We start from the raw sequence: 22,446 nt of genomic DNA, 5'->3' as shown, positions 1-22,446 counted from the left end.
GATCTGAAGTTGCTAACGTATTTCATTTTCTGAATTTTCAAATACATTGAGTGAAAATGTTTTCATACAGGACAGTAAACCACAAAAGCATAAGCCATATGAACACTAATGAAATTTAATATGCCATATAAACTTGCCAAATCTTAACTTGCTTTGCTTTATATGTACATAATGTACAGTGATCCCTCGATTTTCGCGGTCTCGATTTTCGCAAAACGCTATACCACGGTTTTTCAAAAAATATTAATTAAAAAATACTCCACGGTTTTTTTGCTATAGCACGGTTTTTCCCACCCGATGACGTCATACGTCATCACCAAGAGTCACTTCTCTGTCTCTTTCTCTTTCTTTCCTGTCATTCTCTGCTTCAATCATTTTCTCATTTCTCTTTTTTTCTCCCCTTTTTTCTATCATTTGTCTCTCTCTTCCTTCCACTCTTCTCTCTCTCTCTTTCTTCCTCTCTCTCACTCCCTTCCTTCCTTTCTCATCTCTTTCTTTCTTTCCTTCTCTCTCTTTCTCTATCTCTCCCCCTCTTGCTCTCTCTCTTTTTCTCACTTTCCCTCTCTCGTGCGAAAGGATGAGCGGCGAGCGGCGGGCGGGCGAAAGGACGAGCGGCAAGCAGCTGGCGGGTGAAAGGACGAGTGGCGAGCGGCGGGCGGGCGAAAGGACGAGCGGCGAGCGGCAGGCGGGCGAAAGGACGAGCAGCGAGCGGCGGGCGGGCGAAAGGACGAGCGGCGAGCAGCGGGCGGGCGAAAGGATGAGCGGCAAGCAGCTGGCGGGCGAAAGGATGAGCGGCAAGCGGCGGGTGGGCGAAAGGACGAGCGGCGAGCGGCGGGCAGGCGAAAGGATGAGCGGCAAGCGGCGGGCGGGCGAAAGGACGAGCGGCGAGCAGTGGGCGGGCGAAAGGACGAGCAGCGAGCGGCGGGCGGGCGAAAGGACGAGCGGCGAGCGGTGGGCAGGCGAAAGGACGAGCGGCAAGCGGCGGGCGGGCGAAAGGACGAGCGGCGAGCGGCAGGCGGGCGGGCGGGCAAGCGGACGGGCGAACGGACGAGCAGTGAGATGTTTATTTTATTTATTTAGATAGATGTTTATCTAATATTAGTTGCACTTTCGTCGCTCCCCGGCTCCACCATCTGCGCATGCGCGGCCATGGAAAAAGGGCGCGCATACGCAGATGGTGTTTTTACTTCCGCACCACTATATCGCGGATAATCGATTTTCGCGGGAGGTCTTGGAACGTAACCCCCGCAAAAATCGAGGGATCATTGTAATTACTTTCTCATTCCATACTAAAGTGGATTTTGATTTGATTTGTTTAATTTGTTTGATTAATGGAGGAGGCAGATATTCCACAACATTGCTAAAATATTCTCAAATTCTATCTCGCTATTTCCTGAAACTACAAGAACCACACAAACAAAACTGATCATGCAAGTCTTTTTCTTATGGGTGGAAAAATAATGCCTTCACCAATGTTGTTTTATAGAAAATCTGCTCCAACAAGTCAAGGTGAGCAGTTTGTTGCAATCACTATTGGCTCAGGTTTGAAGTGTCTTTGAAAACAACTGACCATGAAAGATGTATTTGGGGAAGAACAGTCTTAGAAAATCGAGGCTTAAGGACCATTTCTTCCTTAATACTAATCCAAAAGCCAGGGGCAGTGTTCAGAAACTTCAGATCGTGCTGAATGCAGCTGCGAGAGCAATCATGGGCTTCCCAAGGCATGCCCATGTTACACCAACACTCCTTAGTCTGCATTGGTTGCTGATCAATTTCTGGTCACAATTCAAAGTGTTGGTTATGACCTATAAAGCCCTTCATGGCATCGGACCAGAATATCTCCGGGACCGCCTTCTGCCGCACGAATCCCAGCGACCGGTTAGGTCCCACAGAGTTGGCCTTCTCCGGGTCCCGTCGACTAAACAATGTCATTTGGCGGGACCCAGGAGAAGAGCCTTCTCTGTGGCGGCCCCGACCCTCTGGAACCAGCTCCCCCCAGATATCAGAGTTGCCCCCACCCTCCTTGCCTTTCGCAAGCTCCTTAAAACCCACCTCTGTCATCAGGCATGGGGGAATTGAAATTTTTTTCCCTTCCCCCTAGGCTTATAGAATTTATACATGGTATGCTTGTTTGTATGATTGGTCTCTTAAATTGGGGTTTTTAAGATTATTTTTTAAGATTAGATTTGTTACATTGTTTTCTTTATTGTAGTTAGCCGCCCCGAGTCTTCGGAGAGGGGCGGCATACAAATGTAATAGATAGATAGATAGATAGATAGATAGATAGATAGATAGATAGATAGATAGATAGATAGATAGATAGATAGATAGAGATGTTTTGGCTTGCTTACAATGCCAGAATTAAAACCTCATGAGGCTCACTCCATTTGTGAAATTACTTGCCTAGGTACTCTTCAGCCACTGGAAGCAGAGAGTCCACCAGAACAAAGGTATATAGTCAAATTTCTGAGATTGGGTGACAAAATGCTCAACTTTTGATGGAACTATTTGGGCCACTTTGGAGGAATGTGAAAGGTTAGCATGCAGGGATTTGTCATGGGTTCTTTTTAGTTGAATCATCAGTAATGTGACTGACCCAAACTTAGTAGACATAAAATGAACTAGGGAAAATGGGGTTTTGTATCTCCTTTCAATCATTTTACATGCTAGCTCAAAATCCTACAAGGTTGCTTTCAGCAATATGTGAGCCAAGAACCACCAGAAGGACAAGTTGAGTTTGGAAGAAGTATTGGCTGGATTATGGAGAAAACAAGAGAGTTCCAGGAACATCTACTTTTGCAGTGCTAAAGCATTTGATTGTGTGAGTAATAACATACTGTAGAAAATTCTTAAAGAGATGGGAGTAACCTTGGTCACTTTATCTGTTTTATAATAAGTCTTTGTTCCTTGTTTCTATGCTGAAGGTCTCTACCTTCTCCTTATTCTACCCAGTTATGTAGCCTTAAAAACTTAAGGAATTTCCATACTAATAAAAGGGATTAGTGATGGTGGCAGCAGAAGGAAGGATAATAATAATAATAATATTTTTTTTAAAAAAAACCAACAGGCCATTTTACTTTCAACTTCAAAAGTTGGGAATATCTAACCAAACAATTTAGTCCAAGTGAAAAACTACTACTTTCTAAATTGCTATATTCAGCTATTGCTTTGGGAAACCTGTGTTAGAATGACAAGTTTGAGAATGATGTTTATGATAAATCATAGGTAGACCATTGTCGGTGTCTGAAATAACACCCAAAACTTGTGCTGCCAGGTTTTGGCACCATTCACCTGGGCAAGGCGCTTACCACTACAAAGAGGTGTGATCTACTTTGCTTAGCAAGTAAACACAAAATGGTTTAAGAGGCGCCACTAGGAAACAATGAGGTGTGGAAATTGGTAAAATGAAGGTTTCTTTTTCCCCATCTCTCAATTTCACCCTAATCAAGCTTATTATGATAGACTTGAAAAGTGTGCATAGATATAAACATGTTGCAATGTGCAACATGTTTATACTGGTGTAATATAATATGTTATATACATATATGTATATGGGAATGTGTGATCATTATTACTTATTTGGGTTAGGGCTTTCTTTCTTTTATTTACTGAGTTTAAGATGTATTCTGTGCTTTCGGGATGGTGTGTGTGTGTGTTCACCAAGGGAGGCTCATTCAATCTTATTGTACACATGTTGTGCATTGACAATAAAGGTTTGATTTGATTTGATACTTTGATTGGAGTGACGGTCTTTAAATTTAAATGAGTAATTCATCCGTAAAGATAAAATGGTCAAACAAAACATGATCCAGTAAAGAATCTTTCCAACATGTGGTGTTCAAAACAGCCTGGTGCTTAGAGTCACTCTTATTTGGGAGCAAATATTCTCATTTTCTTTCTACTTAACATTCTATCCAAAATTTGGACAAGGCACACTGGAGAAAAAGACTGGGACCAGCCAGAATTATGTGAAAATACAGATTAATGATGGATAAGTTGAAATGTGACTGTTGCACTTGTTCCCAAACTTTCAAAAATGTGTTCTGCTTTAGGTACGTTGGATAAAAATACTAACATTTATGAGTGTATCTGGTTTTCACTTATGGCTGCTTAGAATCCACAACTGATCCTACCTTTGCTATATGGGGTGTGTGTGTGTGTGTGTGTGTGATTTACTTCTATCAGCCTAACTGTGAAGGCTTTAGCTGGATTACATGTATTGCTTATTTTGGTCAAATAGCTGTATCTTCCTTATCTTGAGTAATCTAGATTTTATCTGAGCAATTGAATGAATTGATTGCATCTGTCTTACTTTAAATCTTCTGATTTATTATTTTTTTGTAGAAGCAGTGAAGAGAGGGAACCCTATGTTATCTGCCTCACGGGCAAAATCATTCTACTTAGTTCAATGTATAAAACCATTCCAAGTTTTATCTAAAGAATGACACAAGATATTTTTAAAGACTATTTAAAACAAAGCTGTTTTTCAATAGATTTATTATGTGACATTACAGTATTGTGCAATAGAATAGAATTCTTTATTGGCCAAGTGTGATTGGACACACAAGGAAATTGTCTTTGGTGCATATGCTCACAGTGTACATAAAAGAAAAGATACATTTGTCAAGAATCATAAGATGCAAAATTTAATGATTATCATAGGGCAGCGTTTCCCAACCGGTGTGCCGCGGCACAGTAGTGTGCCGCGAGACATGGCCAGGTGTGCCGCGAGAAGCTCCAGCTGGGCAGGGCGCTGCCGGCGCCCCTGCCTGAGTGTCGTCCTGTGGATGGTCTTGGGCTTCACAGTCGCTTCCTAGTTCCCTCTCCTCCCACCGCCTGTGTCTCCCGCCGTCGCCTCCCACCAAGCCGTCGCCCGTTGCCGTGGGTTCCTCGAGTGGGAGCTGCCGCTTCCCTCCGTCCAGCTCAGCCACGCTGCCGTAGAAAGCACAGAGGTTATTGCCACCGCTTCTGCCTCCACTCAGGGAGCCACCGTGGTCACCGCGCCTTTTCCTCTCGCTCAGCTCTACCACGATGGCTCCCCGAGTGGAGGCAGAGGCGGCGGCAATAACCTCTTGGTGGAGGGGAAGTGCTGACGGGCTCTCCTCCTTCCCCACCCCCGCGCTTCTCTCCCGCCCTGGCTTTTGCTTCGCCCCATGATTTCCCCGCAATTTCATCCAGGCCACCTCTTGCCTCCTTTTGAACTGCGGGGAAATCTGCGGGCGAAGCAAAAGCCAGGGCGGGAGAGAAGCGTGGGGGTGGGGAAGGAGGAGAGCCCGTCAGTGCTTCCCCTCCGCCAAGCTGCCTGCTTGTCCTCGCGCCTCGTTGCTACCTCCTGCCTTTTTCCAGGGGCCTTTGGAAGGTACCCAGGGAAGGGGGGGGATTGGGGGTGGCTGCAGCGGCTTCTCGTCCTCCTCATCGGGCTGCTAACGCCCGCCCGGCCCCTCTTGCATGCAGTCCCTTCACCGAGCGCTTTTTTCTTCTTACAGCTGAGGCAGGATTTGGAATGTCGGGGGTGTGTGCGTGCGGGCTCCGCATCCCCCTGCCACCCGGAACATTTAAAATAAGAAAAACCTTCGCCGGCCTCCGCAGAGAAGAAAGGAAGAGAGAGAAAGAGAGAGAGAGCAAGAGAGACATAGCAAGAGAGGCAGAGAGAGAGAGAGAGAGCAAGAGAGACATAGCAAGAGAGGCAGAGAGAGAGAGAGAGACAGAGAAAGAGAAAGAGAGAGAAAGAAAGAGAGCTAGCAAGAGAGAGAGAAAGAGAGACAGAGAAAGAGAAAGAGAGACAGAGAGAGAGAGAAAGATAGCAAGAGAGAGAGAAAGAGAGAGAGAAAGAGAGAAAAAGAGAGAGAATGAAAGAGATAGCAAGAGAGGCAGAGAGAGCAAGGGAGAGAGAAAGACATATAGGGAGGGAAGGAGGGAGAAAGAGAGCAAAAGAGAGAGGAAGAAAGAAAGAGGGATGGAGAAAGAGAAAGAAGGGAAGGAAGGAAGAGAGAGAAAGAGTGAGGGAGAAATAGAGCGAAATGGAGGAAGATTTTTTTTTTGTCAAAACTTTTCTTTAGCCACCCCCCACCCCCGTTCAGTGTTCCCCAGGATTTTGAAAATGTGAATAATGTGCCGCGGCTCAAAAAAGGTTGGGAAACACTGTCATAGGGTACAAATAAGCAATTAGGAAACAATCAGTATTAATATAAATTGTAAGGATGCAAGCAACATTACAGCCCTACAGTCATTAGTGGGAGGAGATGGGTGATAGAAAGAATGAGAAGACTAATAGTAATAGTAATGCAGCTTTGGTGAATAGTTTGACAGTAGTGAGGGAATTATTGTTTAGCAGAGTGATGGAGTTCAGGAAAAAGCTGTTCTTGTGTCTAGTTTTCCTGGTGTTCAATGCTCTATAGCGTCTTGAGGGTAGGAGTTAAAACAATCTATGTCCAGAATCAGTAATTATTTTCACTGCCCTCTTTTTGACTCCTGCAATATACAGCTCCTCAATGGAAGGCAAGTTCGCAATAATTTTTTTCCTGCAGTTTTGATTATCCTCTGAAATCTGTTTCTGTCTTGCTGGGTTACAGAGCCGAACCAGACAGTTGTAGAGGTGCAGATGACAGACTCAATGATTCCTCTGTAGAACTGTATCAGCAGCTCCTTGGGCAGTTTGAGCTTCTGGAGTTGGGGCAGAAAGAACATTCTTTTAAAAAACCCAAAACCAACCCAAAAGCTGTCCCCAATTATTTGCAAATTTCTAAATCGGTTTTATTTTTTGATTAGCCCCCCTCCCGTTACTTTCAAATTTTACTTTTATTCTTGCCTTAAACCAAAGCAGACAAGAACAAGAACCTTCTGTAGTAGTGGATTCCTCAGTGGAAAGGCGGAGTAAAAAGAAGCCCAGTAACTACGGTATATTTCCTTAAATCACAAAAGGACGGGGTGGGGTTACGCACGAGCCTTCAATCCAGGGAGTAAGGTTTGCTCTCGCTGTCTTCCCCGCCCCTCTTTAACAGGTAGCCAGTTTATAATCTCAGCATACTTTCGTGGATTCTCCAGTCCAGCGCGCTACTCCGGACTATCCGCCAGCCTCTCTCAGGGGGGAGAAGGCGGTAGAGGATAGTCCTCCTCGCCCTCCCAGGCTCCCTTAAGAGATCGGCGGGAGCTTTAGCAGAAAGCCGAAGCCATCGAGCGGTACCAAGATGCCGGCTTCGCCCCGGCGCAAGTGGGGCTCCACCGCCGCGCGTTTCCTCCTGGCGGTATGGAAGGGGAAGGGATGGAGGGAGGCGGGGAGAGAATCGGGGGAGCAGATCCTGATGCTGGAGTCCCGTGATTGACAGTTTGCTCGCCGCGGCTGGTTGGGTTCTGAGACTCTGGACTGAGGACCTCCTTTGCCAGACAAAGTCTCAGCTAGCTGAAGGTGGCTTTTCTTCTTTCACTTTTGCGCGCTGTTGACCTTGGCAACCTGGGATGAGAATCTGGAGAGATTCTCTATTAGTGTCATCTAGGTCGTGGCTGTCCCAAAGATGCTTTTTCAGGAGGCGACTAGACAATCATTAAGTGTTGTACCGCATGATTCTTGTATCTTTTTATTTTATGTACGCTGAGAGCATATGTACCAAGACAAATTCCTTGTGTGTCCAATCACATTTCTCTTCTCTTCTCTTCTCTTCTCTTCTCTTCTCTTCTACTCTCTTCTACTCTATTCTATTCTACTCTACTCTACTCTATTCTATTCTATTTTTCTTTTCCTTTTGAAGACTTTTAGCTGTGCTATTTGGGATGAACATCCTTTGAATGGTTGTGGGAATAAGAATACTTTCCAGAGGAAAAAATTGCAAACTACAGGTACTTGGAACACTATTCAGGTAACCCTGAGGACATAAATAAACCTCCAAGCATCTCTAAAAGGATTCAGATGACCATCTGTCTGCAAGGAACATAAATCCTTTCATTCCCCACAGTCTTGTCCATATTTATTCTTTTTTAATTTTTTCTTTCTAACTAGATTGTTGTGAGCCGCTCCGGTTCCTCATCATGTACAAGAAACAATGTTATATCCAATTTAAAGTCCTTGGTTGACAAAGATTAATTTTTTTAGCTGCCCTGAGTCCCATTGGGATTGGGCGGCATAGAAGTCAAATCAATCAATCAATCAATCAATCAATCAATCAATCAATCAGTTGAAGAAGCTTCTTGGATGAGAAAAGAAAAACCAAGAAAGTCCAGTTGCCTCCTGAAAAAAATACTTTTGGGATTGGGATGAGAGTGTCCGATGAGGTCCTTGTCCAGTTGCTGTTTCTAGCTACTTTTTTTTTTCTGGTTATCAAACTTAGTTTGCACTTTTTTCCCACAGAGGTCAAAGTTGGTGAATTTGGGTGATGTGGTGATGTTGGTGATGGAGTCTTCTTAATGCAGCAGAATCTTCCTGAAATATTAGGGCAATTCATGATGGTCCATCTTGCATGATCAGTCAGATTACTAATTGTAAACTAATACTATAGGTGGGAAAAGATGAATAAGACCAACTAAGTTCTTATGATGCCAGAGTTCATAAATATTGACCACAATTCATACCGCTAAGGCTTTTGAAGTGGAACCAGAGTAGGAATTTACCACATTTTGTGTAACCTGCTGGGTGGTGCAGAACTTGGTTTTAATCCATGACCTGATGCTTTTGTGAAATCTTGGATTAGAGGTAGTCCTCAATTTACAGTCATTTTTTAAAAATAGGGGCAGTTGGTTCCAAAGGATCGGAGCTGCTACAGAGAAGGCTCTTCTCTGCAGCCCTGCCAACCGATATTGTTTGGCAGACAGGACCTGGAGAAGGCCAACTCTGTTGGCCCTTATTGGGCACAGGGAAGTGTGAGATAGTTGGTGGTGCCATAAATAGTCTGCTCCTAAGCCATATAGGGCTTTAAAAGTGATAACCAACATGTTGAATTCTGACTGGAGACCAACTGATAGCCAATGCAGCTCACAGACAGTTGGAATTATATGGGTGTACCTTGGTACCCTTACTATGGTTCGTGCAGTTGTGTTTTAGTTTATCTGGAATTAGTTTATCTATCTTACAAAGTTTTCAATACAAAAGTTCGTATTAACTTTTGGATCTTTTTAGATTCAAACTCTTTTACCCAATCAAATGCAGTAGTCTGGTAATATAACTCCCAATCTGGCAACCCAAAGCCCTCTTTATGTTTAGTGTCTTGTAGCAGTTTCAATTTTATTCTTGCTTTTTTCCCTTGCCAAATATATTTTAATATTATTTTGTTCAGTTCTTCAAAGAATTTTTTCTAGTTTTATTGGAATTGTTTGAAATACTGTAAGAATAATAGTTATGGCAAGATATTCATTTTTATTATAGCTTTTTTATTTTTATTATATTTATTTCTATCAATGATAGCTGCAGATTTTTCCATTTCTCCAAGTCTAATTTAATTTGTTGTAACATTTTCATATAATTATCTTCTTTAATATTTGCACATCTTGCTGTTAAATGAATTCCTAAATATTTAATTTTCTTCACTATCTGAATATCTATCTTCTCCACCAGTTCTTTTTTTTGTTTCTCTGTAACATTTTTGACTAGTGTTTTAGTTTTCTCTTTATTCATTTTCAGTCCTGCCACTTCATCATATTCTGCTTTGATTTTTATTAGCTTTGATCCAGTTTCCTGTGGTTCTTCTAAAAGGAATATCAGGTCATCTGCAAATGCTTGTAACTTGTGTTTTTTTGTTTTTATTTCCATTTCTTTTATTTCTGAGCCTTTTCTAATAATTCAATTTAATATTTCCAATGTTAATATAAATAGCAAAGGGGACAGAGGGCATCCTTGCCTCATGGCTTTCCTTATGTTAAAGTGGTTTGTCATGTCCCTTTTGCTGTTTGTTTAGAATATGTTGCCTTTATCATATTAATAAATTTATCTCCAAAATCCATGTATTTTAATTGTAGTAACATGAATTGCCAGTTTATGTTATCAAATGCTTTCTGTGCCTCTAAAATATCAATGCCATTTGTTTTGGGGAATTTCCTTCATAATACTCTAGTGTGTTTAGTATAATTCTCATACTATTTTTAATTTGCCTTTTCAGTAGAAATCCATTCTGGTCTGGGTGTATAAATTCATTCAAGAATCTTTTTAATCTTTCTGCAATATTGAAGCATATATCTTGTAATCTGTATTTAATAATGATATTAGTCTGTAATTGTTTTTATCTGTGTACTATCTGATTCTTCTTTTGGTATTAGACTTATAGTTCTTCCCTCTACATGTTTGGTATTTTAGCCTCTAACAATAAATACTTCATTGTAAACTTCCAACACTAGAATACCTGAAGTATCTTGTAGGCATTTATAAAGTTCTGCCAGTAATCCATCTGGTTCTGATGTCAAGATTCCAGATAACATTCAAACTAAATCAGTCTCTGAGTCAAAATATTCCTCAAAACTCCAATTTATTTCCAGAGCCATTCTGGCACCTACACAGGGAAACCCTGAATCTGAGGTTTACACTCAGTTGAAAGTTCACAACCCTTGTCCCTCCACCCACAAACCTGCCAGGATGTCCAGTCAAATTGTGCCATCGTGTCTAGTCCTTTCTTCACTTCCAGCCCTATTGGTTGCATCTGTTCCCTCCTGGTATTCAGCCCTCCAAAAATTCCTACAACCATCACGACTTCTATAGATAGTGTGGCAAGCTGTAAATTTATCACTGACTTCTGCAGTGGCTTGCCATCTGCTGTTTTATTGTCTTTTTGCCTTTTAATTACCTCTGTTAATTCCATTATCTTTATCTTTTCGCTTAACATAATATTCACTATTTCAGGTACCTTGGGTAGTTCAGCTTTCTCCAAATATTGTTTTTTTTTCTTCTGACACTTTTTCTTGATTATATAATTTTTCATAATAGTTCCGAATTATTTTCTTTTTACTTTCATTTTGGTAGTGAAGGGTTCTTCTTCTCTTTTTTCCTTTTTTCAATTTATATGCTAACCATCTTCCTGGTTTATCGGCTTATTCAAAGTGATTTTGTTTTTTAGATTACTTTTAAAGATGAATACAAAGCTGAACTTCTCACTTTCTATTTCATAGCAAGGCATGTATTTAAGATGGCACAGTGATTAGAATGCAGTATTGTAGGCTAATTCCGCTGACTGCTGATTGCCAGCAATTCGACAGTTCAATTCCCACTGGCTCAAGGTTGATTCAGCTTTCCCTCCTTCTGAGGTCCGTAAAATGGGGACCCAGATTGCTGGGGGCAATAGGCTGATTATAAACTGCTTAGGGAGAGCTGTAAAACACTAGGAAGCGATGTATAAGTCTAAGAGCTATTGCTATATATTTGATTTTCATAGTGGAGCCTAAGACCTATGAATCACTAATTTGACTTACAGAATAACAGAGTTGAAAGGAATTTTGGAGGCGTTCTAGTCCAACCCCCTGCTCAAGCAGGAAATCCTATATCCGTGATGGCGAACGTATGGCATGCATGCAACAGGTGGCACGCAGAGTGATATCAGAGGGCACATGATGTGTTGCCGTATGTCATCTCCAGTGCATTAGTCAGTTGATCTTTGACCTTGGGGAAGGCTGTTTCACCCTGTTTCCCTGAAGTTTGAAGTACAAAAAACTGCCCAACTAATAAACTGGAAGTTCAGAAAAACGGACTTCTGGTTACCCCATTGTGCTGTTTTTGCAGTCTGGAGGCTTCAGGGAAGCTTTCTGAAGCCCAGGGTGTGAAAAACAGCCCAACAGGCAAACTGGAAGTTCTGAAAACAGACTTCTGGTTTGCCTGTTGTGCTGTTTTTCACATTCTGGAGCTTCAGGAAGCTTCCCTGAAGGCTCCGAAGTTCAAAAAACAGCACAACGGGCAAACTGGAAGTCTGTTTTTCCGAACTTCTGGTTTTCCCATTTTGTTGTTTTTTCACCATCTCAGGCTTTAGTGAGCCCTGTGTGCATGTGCTGGGATGGGGATGGGGGATTGTGCGCGTGTGCAGGGGCAGAAGGTGTGTGTGCATATTTGGGAAGGGAATGGGTGTGAGCACGTGTGCAGTTTGTTATCACTGTCCTGTTCTGTCGGGCTCTCTGGTAGACTCCTCCCACAAATTCACAGGTACAAATTTCAGACACACACACGTTTGAAAATTAAAAACAATGTTCTTTATAATGAAAATTCACTTAAACCAAGCCCTCTTTTGGTATAGCAAAGAACACTCGTCTCCAAACAAACTGGTAATTTGTACAAGTCCCTTATCAGTTCTGTGATACTTAACTTGCAGCTGTGAGGCAATTCGCAGTCCTTGTTCTTTCACAAAGTGAAACACACTTTGCCCTGGTTTAGTTTCAAAGCGGGGAAAAATCAGCACACAAAAGGTCAAAGTCAGTAAAGCAGTCACGAAACACAATGATCAGATAATCCTCCACAATGGCCAAACCCACAGGCTGCTCTTTATAGCAGCCTCACTAATTACCACAGCCCCACCCAACCACAGGTGGCCTCATTTTCTTTGATAATAATCTCTCAGTTGTTGTTGCCTATGCATCGCTCTGCGCATGCGTGGCTGTATCATTAACTCTTGTTCCGAATCCAAGGAGGAGCTAGATAATTGATCTCCTTCTGAGCTGTCTGCCAGACTCTCCTCCTCCCTGTCACTCATGTCTTGTTGGTCAGAGGAGCCTTCATCATCAGATTCCACCGGGGGGGGGGGGGCAAAACAGGCCTGCAGCACGTGGATGTCTCTCCCACATCCACAGTCCTTGGGGCAGGAGCTGGGCCAGAGCTAACCACAACATGCCCTGTATCATTTCAGTTGTCTAATCTTTTCTTTAAAACCTCCAGTTTTGGAACATTGGCTTCCATTGGGTGTCTAAACTTTTCTTTAAAGCCTTCAGTGTTGGAACACCCACAACTTCTGGAAGCATGTCATTCCATTAGTTGATTATTCTGACTGTTAGGAAATTTCTCCTTAATTCTTGGTTTCTTCACTCTTTGATTAGTTTCCATTCACTGTTCCTTGCCTTCTGGTGTTTTGGAAAATAGGTTGACCCCCTCTTCTTTGTGGTAGCCCCTCAAACATTGGAACACTGTTATCAGTGTTATCCTGAGTCCTTCTTAGAATTAAACTAGAGTCTAGCCATACTTCTTTAGAACAGTCTACAAAGCCAGTTTTCCTCAGAAGGCCCCACTCTGAATTTCTGACAAACAATGTCTTAGCATGTCCTTGTATTCATAATCAGATAAAGTTTCACCTACATTTCCCACTTTTGAGTCACCAAGAATAGGTTAAGTTTTCATAATATGCATGAGCAAATTAGAAATATTTTTGTTTCCTCCTCTGAGCGATAAATAGGTCTGAAGGTCAATCTGTTATTTTTGCTTAGGGGTTGGGAAGGTTGGGAAGCACTGCTCTAAAATAGTGTTTCCCAACCTATAAAGCCCTTCATGGCACTGGACCAGAATATCTCCGGGACCGCCTTCTGCCGCACGAATCCCAGCGACCAGTTAGGTCCCACAGAGTTGGCCTTCTCCGGGTCCCGTCAACTAAACAATGTCGGTTGGCGGGGCCTAGGGGAAGAGCCTTCTCTGTGGCGGCCCCGACCCTTTGGAACCAACTCCCCCCAGATATCAGAGTTGCCCCCACCCTCCTAGCCTTTCGTAAGCTCCTTAAAACCCACCTCTGTTGTTAGGCATGGGGGAATTGACATGTTCCTTCTCCCTAGGCTTATAAAATTTATGTATGGTACGCTAGTGTGTATGATTGGTTTTAACTTGTGGGGTTTTTTAAAATTAATTTAAATATTGGATTTGTTGTACATTGTGTTGCTGTTGCTGTGATCCGCCCCGAGTCTGCGGAGAGGGGCGGCATACAAATCTGATTAAACTTAAACTTAAACTTAAACTTGGCAACTTGAAGATATTTGGACTTCAACTCCCAGAATTCCCCAGCCAGCATTTGCTGGCTGGGGAATTCTGGGAGTTGAAGTCCATAAATCTTCAAGTTGCCAAGGTTGGGAAACATTGCTCTAAAGCACTCAGCATTTCTGCCTGATTATTGCTTCCATTTATCCTTATTTTCTGACATTTGTCCTTCAAACAGGTCTTTTTCGGCCTTGTGGTGCTATTAACTGCAGGTTCTGCAGCCATTCTTGCATGGATTCAGTCTCCAGCATTCTAAAAAAAAAAGATCTTGGGATGGGGTGATAAAGAAAGAGAAATGTTTTGTTTGAAACTACAGAGACCCATGACAGCAACAGAATTGGTTGTAAAGCTACTTCATCTATTTGTAAACATCTAATCAGGAAGGATACTTGTGGCTAAAAATGAGTCATCTGATGTGGCTAGTTGAATTCAATTCTTGAACCCTGATCAGTTATAAATACCGACCATACGACTTCCTTCTTGCTAATCTGTACCAAACAAACAATTCTTGCTAATCTGTACCAAACAAACAATTCTTGCTAATCTGTACCAAACAAACAATTTTTTTTAAAAAAAAATGTGGTTGTATGTGTGGGTTTTTTCCAGTGCCATTTTAACCTTCAACAGTCACTAAACAAATGGTGGTAAATTGAGGACTACCTGTATTTCTTAACTGAAATGTTAGACAGATTGAGTTCATGAAGTCTTTCCTGATACGTTTTATGCTTAAGACCTTCCACCATTCTTGTAGCCCGTCTTTGGACCCGTTCAACACACTTTGGAGTGTTTCATATTACTCTACCTAAGAATGGGTATTTTTGTCATTTTTTCAGAGCATTGGTTTTTTGTTGCCTCCAAGAAATTTGCAACTAAGAACTGAGATCTTTAGGTTGTGTTCCCTGATGCGGTGTATGAACCATATTGCTCCCACACAGAGGAAACATAATTTATGAAACACGTGTAAAAATCAAACAAACAAGGTCTTCACTTTTTAAAATAATACCCTGTGAACACCCCTGATAAAGCCCTAGAATTAATATAATTGGATATACCTTTTTCTCCATGAATTTATCCATGAATTTTAAAGTCAATGTTATCCAACACTGTTTCTGGAAGGTCAGTCATTATGAGTAAAGTGGGTTGTTGTTGTTGTTATTGTTATTGTTATTGTTATTATTATTATTATTATTATTATTATTATTATTTAGTTTTGTATTATTTTAGTTTTGTATTATTATTTAGTTTTGTATTATTTTAGTTTTGTATTATTATTTAGTTTTGTATTATTTTAGTTTCTCCGAAGACTTGGATTTGGGTTAGGATTAGGGTGCTTGGCCTCTCCTCGCCTCAAAGAGATATAATTTTCCTATCTATTTACTATTACTGAACATCCAAAATATACTATTTAATTCTATGTATATATGCCATATGTGCACATACATATTACACACAGGCACACAAAAATACTATATAAATTGTATGTGTATGTATACACACACACACGCACAGCTCTTCAGCCCCGAGTTTTCGGAGAGGGGCGGCATATAAATCCAATAAATAAAATAAATAAATAAATAAATATAATTATACACATTCAACCTCATTTACTGCGATAGGAAAAATATACCCAGAAGGGAAAAAAAAGGGAAAAAAATTTCTACTAGTTCTGCATACCTGACCAAAATGTTACTACCGGTTTTGCGTACCTGACTGTACCTGTAGGAGCCCCTCACTACTTCCGTCCCCTGTCCTAATGTTTCTCTTTTACTCTTTACTAATATCATGTATATAAATATTGTTATATCTTGGTATACCACCAATACGTACTTGACAAAACAAACAAACAAACAAACAAATAAATAAATAGGCTTTAAACAAGAAATGAAAATATTTCTTTGCAACTAAGAGCTGGGAGATTTGCTCTTCTTATTTTTGGATTGATTATATACGGTAGCGTGAAGGTCTGAATTTCTGATACCATTACATATGACCATTATTGTATTATGTATCAGTGAGCTTGGTTTTTGCAAGCTATATCCAGAAGTGGCTCTTAAGTGATTTTACATTCTTTCTTGGGCTAGAACAGATACTTGGATTAAGTTGCAGGAACGTTGTCATCCAGTTTTCTGTTCTGTTTCTGTTTGGCCTGATGAAATCTTACATTCCTAAGATTTGAAAAGCGCCATAGGAGTTCATTTCATCACTTGGTATCAACCTAGGATTTCTCTCATATAAACAACCATTCCTTTCCAACACTCAGAAAAAAGAACATTGTAGAGTGTGGAAATCAGAAGTATTCTAGTCTGATTTTAGACATGAAGGTTAGCTGATTTACCTTGTTTCTTAGCCCAGCCCACCTCACAGGATTGTTAGAGGGAAACTAGGAGGAATGCGTATTAGGTATGTTCACTAACTTGAGTTATTTATACAAATAATAAATCTAAAAATAAAAAAATTAAAGCTATGCTAGGCATAGTAAAAACTTGACATATTTATTTATTGGTTTGTTTGTTTGTTTGTTTGTGTTAGCAAAAACTTCAGAAGAGGATTTAGGGCTAGTGATTTCTGACAGTCTCAAAATGGGTGAGTAGTGTGGTTGGGCGGTAGGAAAAGCAAGTAGGATGCTTGGCTGCATAGCTAGAGGTATAACAAGCAGGAAAAGGGAGATTGTGATCCCGCTATATAGAGCGCTGGTGAGACCACATTTGGAATACTGTGTTCAGTTCTGGAGGCCTCACCTACAAAAAGATATTGACAAAATTGAACAGGTCCAAAGACGGGCTACAAGAATGGTGGAAGGTCCTAAGCATAAAACGTATCAGGAAAGACTTAATGAACTCAATCTGTATAGTCTGGAGGACAGAAGGAAAAGGGGAGACATGAACGAAACATTTAAATATGTCAAAAGGTTAAATAAGGTTCAGGAGGGAAGTGTTTTTAATAGGAAAGTGAACACAAGAACAAGGGGACCCAATCTGAAGTTAGTTGAGGGAAAGATCAAAAGCAACGTGAGAAAATATTATTTTACTGAAAGAGTAGTAGATCCTTGGAACAAACTTCCAGCAGACGTGGTTGGCAAATCCACAGTAACCGAATTTAAACATGCCTGGGATAAACATATATCCATCCTAAGATAAAATACAAAAAATAGTATAAGGGCAGACTCGATGGATCATGAGGTCTTTTTCTGCTGTCAGTCTATGTTTCTATGTTTCTATTCATTCATTCATTCATTCATTCATTCATTCATTCATTCATTCATTGGATTTATATGGCACCCCTCTTCGAGGACTCGGGGAAGCTTACAACATACAAAAGAAACAATGTAAACATCCTAATCCAATTAATTTAAACTAATTAATCTAAAACCCCCAGTTTTATATTAATTAATACCTTAATTAAAACCTCAGTATGCTATTGCTATACTGCTTCATAGGGTTTTAATAGCCTCTCTTTAAGTGGTTTAGAGACACAGCATATTGACCCCAACAATTTGCATTTGTGGAAGCATTTGTAGAAGTGATGTGCCTGGAGGCTGTTGGGGTCTGAATGGGTGTCAACAGGTTCAAACACAATCCTGACAAGATGGAGTGGCTGTGGGTTTTGCCTCCCAAGGACAATCCCATCTGTCCATCCGTCACCTGGGGGGGATTATTGACCCCCTCAGAGAGGGTCCGCAACTTGGGCATCCTCCTCAATCCACAACTCACTTTACAATATCATCTTTTGGCTGTGGCGAGGAGGACATTTACCCAGGTTCACCTGGTGCACCAGTTGCGGCCCTATTTGGACAGGGAGTCCCTGCTCACAGTCACTCATGCCCTTATCACCTCGAGGTTCGACTACTGCAATGCTCTGTACATGGGGCTAGCTCTGAAGAGTGTTCGGAAACTCCAGATCGTGCAGAATGCGGTCACATGAGCAATCATGGGTCTTCCTAGATATGCCCATGTTTTGTCAACACTCCGTGGCCTGCATTGGTTACTGATTAGTTTTTGAGCACAATTCAAAGTGTTGACCTACAAAGCCGTACATGGCATTGGACCAGAATACTTACAGGACCGCCTTCTGCCGCATAAATCCCAGCTGCTGATTAGGTCCCACAGAGTTGGCCTTCTCCAGGTCCCATCAACCAGACAATGTCATCTGGCGGGGCCTAGGGGAAGAGCCTTCACTGTAGTGGCCCTAGCCCTCTGGAATCAACTCCCTCTGGAGATTCGAACTGCCCCCACCCTCCTCGCCTTAAGACCTATCTATGTCGCCAGGCATGGGATAACTAGTGTATTTCCCCCTCTGACCATTGAAAGTTCTGTGTGGTTATTATTGTGTAGTATCGATTGTTTCTAAGGTATGGGGTTTAGTTACAGTTTTTAATAATTAGATTTGCATCTGTATTGTTCTATTGTTGTTGTGAGCCGCCCCAAGTCTTTTCCTAAATTGTATAGTGTCTTTCTTTCTTAGTAATATTTTAGAAACATGTAGATAAGTACTTCAAGACCTGACTTAGAAGTACAAGGTCAACAGTGTAATAATACAACAAGTTAATTAAACAAGCTTATTGTGCTCAGTTAGACAGAGCTCGTTGCTAATTGACAATTACATTGTATTTTATATAATCCTTTTAAGAAATGTACAGTCCTAAGCCTTTCTTGTCACGGGAGATTGTTGGGGGATTGATGTAGAACAGGAAAAGCTGGTAATGCAAACAGGCCTGACGCTACTTGCTAAGATCATAGAAAGACAATATATGTCACAAATATTGAGGCATTTTGAGGAGGAAGTAAATAAATGGGTTTTGTTCTTATTCACGGTTGAGAAAACCATGACCCCAGTTCGTTAAACATCACTTCTACTTTGAGTTTTCAAACCAACAACTAAATAATCAATGATTCGAAGCAGGTTTGTTTTCTTTTTCTCAATAAGCAAGATACCCTCTCTGTTGTGCTATCTTGTAGGCAGTGATGGGCTGTCAAATGTTTTACTACCACACTGTGTGGTATGTTTTACTACCACAGTGCAAATTGGGTGCTCTTGGGTGGAGCACCAAATTTTGCTACCAGTACTATGTACCTGACCGTACCTGTAGGAGCCCATCACTGCTTGTAGGTCCTGTTGGGCAATACTTAATAATTAAATTTGCAGATGACACCAAGCTGGCAGGAGTGGCCAACATCCCAGAGGATAGGCACAGGATACAGAAAGATCTAGACAGATTTGTACAGTGGGCCGAAATGAACAAAATGAAGTTCAATGTAGAGAAAAGTAAAATCCTGCATCTAGGCAAAAACCCCCCAAAACATGCATACAAATTAGGCGAAACCACACTCACCATAAGTGACTGTGAAAGGGATCTTGGAGTCTTGGTGGATAACCAGGTAAACATGGGCCAGCAATGTGCAGCAGCGGCTAAAAAAGCCAACACAACCCTAAGCTGCATGAACAGGGGGATACACTCCAAGACCAGAGAGGTAATAATACCACTCTATAAGGCCCTGGTCAGACCACACCTGGAGTATTGCATCTAGTTCTGGTCACCACACTTCAAAAGAGATATAGAGACTCTGGAAAGGGTGCAGAAAAGAGCAACTAAAATTATAAAGGGACTAGAGACCAGGCCATACAAGGAAAGGTTGCTGGAACTGGGCATGGATAGTCTAGTAAAAAGAAGGGCTAGGGGGGACATGATAGCTGTATACAGGTACTTAAGGGGTTGCCACGGAGAGGAGGGGGGCACACTATTTTCCAGGTCACCAGAGAGTCGGACGAGAAACAACGGTTGGAAGCTGACCAAGGAAAGATTCAACTTGGAGGTAAGGAAGAATTTCCTGATGGTGAGAGCGATCAACCAGTGGAACGGCCTGCTAGCGGAGGTTGTGAACTCCCCAACATTGGACATTTTCAAGAGGAGATTGGACTGCCATTTGGCTGGAGTGATGTAGGATTTCCTGCTCAAGCAGGAGGTTGAACCTGATGACCTGTAAGGTCCCTTTCAACTCTAATAATAAATAAATAAATAGCTTATTTGCAAAACAATTTCTTTTCCTGTGACGTGCTAAAGCCATTACATTTACAAGGAAGTTGAATATCAATTTATACTGCATTTGAGTTTAAAAAAATAGTATGAATCACCTTACTTCTTCTATTGTCTACCTTTACTCTCTTCTCATCTCCTCCTGTGTCATTTGACTGAGTCTTCAATAGTACAAATTAAAATCAACCATATCCTTGTAAAGAGGATTTGAAACGAAAGCTTGAAAACATTCAAGCATGCATTATGTTTAGTAGACATGGTGAAGGTCATTAAAGGTTCAAAGTTTCCCCTCTAGTCAACCTTGAGTCCAACTCAAGGTTGACTCAGGTTTCCATCCTTCTGAGGTGCGTAAAATGAGGACCCAGATTGTTGGGGGCAATATGCTTACCCTGTAAATCAGAGAGAGAGGGCTGCAAAGCATTGCAAAGCAGTATATAAGTCTAATTGCTATTACTATTAGGGCTATAGGTTAGACTAGGAATTCTGAAAAATATCCTAGCAATTAAACAAACTTCATAATACTGCCAAGTATACTATGTGGTCATATGAACTGTAGCAGTCTAATTCAATTCAAGAGTGGTCTGTATATCTTTATTAAATGAATATTTAATCAAACACTGGGCAACTGTGGTTGAATTCTCATGTAATATTTAGTCGGGCATCGTAGTCTTCATTTAAACAGCATGGTGATAAATGATATTGCTTGCATCCTTTTGTTTTACTATTATTATTATTATTATTATAATTATTATAATTATAATTATAATAATAATTATTATTTTATTATTATTTTTATTATTATTGTTGTTGTTGTTATTATTTATTGGATTTGTATGCCACCCCTCTCCGTAGACTCGGGGCGGCTAACAACAATGATAAAAATAGCATGTAACAATCCAATTGACAAAATTGAACGGGTCCAAAGACGGGCTACAAGAATGGTGGAAGGTCTTAAGCATAAAACGTATCAGGAAAGACTTAATGAACTCAATCTGTATAGTCTGGAGGACAGAAGGAAAAGGGGGGACATGATCGAACCATTTAAATATGTTAAAGGGTTAAATAAGGTTCAGGAGGGAAGTGTTTTTAATAGGAAAGTGAACACAAGAACAAGGGGACACAATCTGTAGTTAGTTGGGGGAATGATCAAAGGCAACATGAGAAAATATTATTTTACTGAAAGAGTAGTAGATCCTTGGAACAAACTTCCAGCAGACGTGGTTGGTAAATCCACAGTAACTGAATTTAAACATGCCTGGGATAAACATATATCCATTGTAAGATAAAGTACAGGAAATAGTATAAGGGCAGACTAGATGGACCATGAGGTCTTTTTCTGCCGTCAGTCTTCTATGTTTCTATGTTTCTATGTTTCAATACTAAAACAACTAAAAACCCTTATCATAAAACCAAACATACCATGCATAAATTGTAATGGCCTAGGGGGAAGGAATATCTCAACTCCCCCATGCCTGGCGGTATAAGTGAGTCTATGTGTGAAACAGGAGTGAAATGGTTTGCTCGTGCCTGTCGGTCATCAGAGAACCAGTCGTGAAGGCAGCATGAGGCTCTACACACCCACCTGGATGCTGCCATTTGTTTCTTTTACCTTCTGCGCATGGCCAAAGCTTTCTATGCATGCACAGAGGATAAAAGAACCCAAATTTCAGCATCTGAGTGGGTGGGTGGAGCCTTGGGCTGCCTTTGTGACTGGCTCTCCAACAATTGACAGGCACGAGTGAACCAGGAGCATTTTAACTCTGCCCTGAAAGCTGTATTATATTTCACTTTTTATGGTGAGGAGTTACTAGAATTTTTCCAATAAAATATTGTGGGTTGAAGAGAGAAATAGACACACTTGTGATGTAGTTGCTCTGTCCTAATGTCAAGCCTACCCAAGTAAGATGCACACCACTAGATTAACTACTAAAGGTTTTACTATTTACAAAAGTTTTATGCAGTTAGAGTCTTTTTTTTAAAAAAGGGTAAATGATAGCAAAGACTTCCCTGCAGTGCTTATAAACTATTATCAGCTGGCTAGAGTCCCAAGAATAAGTAAACATGACCGTAATTATCAGATTGAAGCAAGGTTCAGTAGCGTAGAATTGCAGAGGTTGGCTGGAAGCCCGGAGCTAATTACTGCAGCCAGGAACGTCGTTCTTTTAAACACAAGCCAAAGACATGAGCTGCAACAAGATTTTCTGAAACTAACTGCGTTGTTCTCTGCATTGAAACATTGCCTGACTCCCCCTTAAATAGCCTCAAGGCGTGGCCCAATAGCCAGTAGTGCCACTCGCGAGTAATCTTCCTCCTGAATAACCATTCATGCCTCCTAGTGGCCCTGTGAATCCTTGCATCAAGAAGAGGCTCCTCCTCTTTTCCTGAGTCACTTGTCTCAGGAGGTGCCAAAGGCCCTGGTTGCTCTTCAAACTCTAACACTACGTCCTCTTTGCTGTCAATCTTGGGTGCCAGGAACACAGCATGCCTGTACCATGCCTCCACTGTC

The 22,446-nt window shown here is 41.2% G+C and overlaps 1 protein-coding gene across 1 annotated transcript in view; it reads left to right on the top strand.

The window, feature by feature from the left end:
• Positions 1 to 7,010: 7,010 nt before the first annotated feature.
• The window catches only part of CDH26 (cadherin 26), a 58,558-nt gene continuing 43,122 nt past the window's right edge, over positions 7,011 to 22,446 (top strand). Inside the window, exon 1 of the mRNA XM_070744516.1 lies at positions 7,011 to 7,244. Within this exon, the coding sequence (XP_070600617.1) occupies positions 7,188 to 7,244 (57 nt within the window). The 5' untranslated portion in view covers positions 7,011 to 7,187. The remainder of the gene's footprint in view (positions 7,245 to 22,446) is intronic.

Source organism: Erythrolamprus reginae, chromosome 3 (assembly GCF_031021105.1).
Source record: "Erythrolamprus reginae isolate rEryReg1 chromosome 3, rEryReg1.hap1, whole genome shotgun sequence".
Classification (NCBI taxonomy): Eukaryota; Metazoa; Chordata; class Lepidosauria; order Squamata; family Dipsadidae; genus Erythrolamprus; species Erythrolamprus reginae.
The sequence above is the reverse complement of the archived record's forward strand: the minus strand, read 5'-3'. Positions and strand labels throughout refer to the sequence as shown.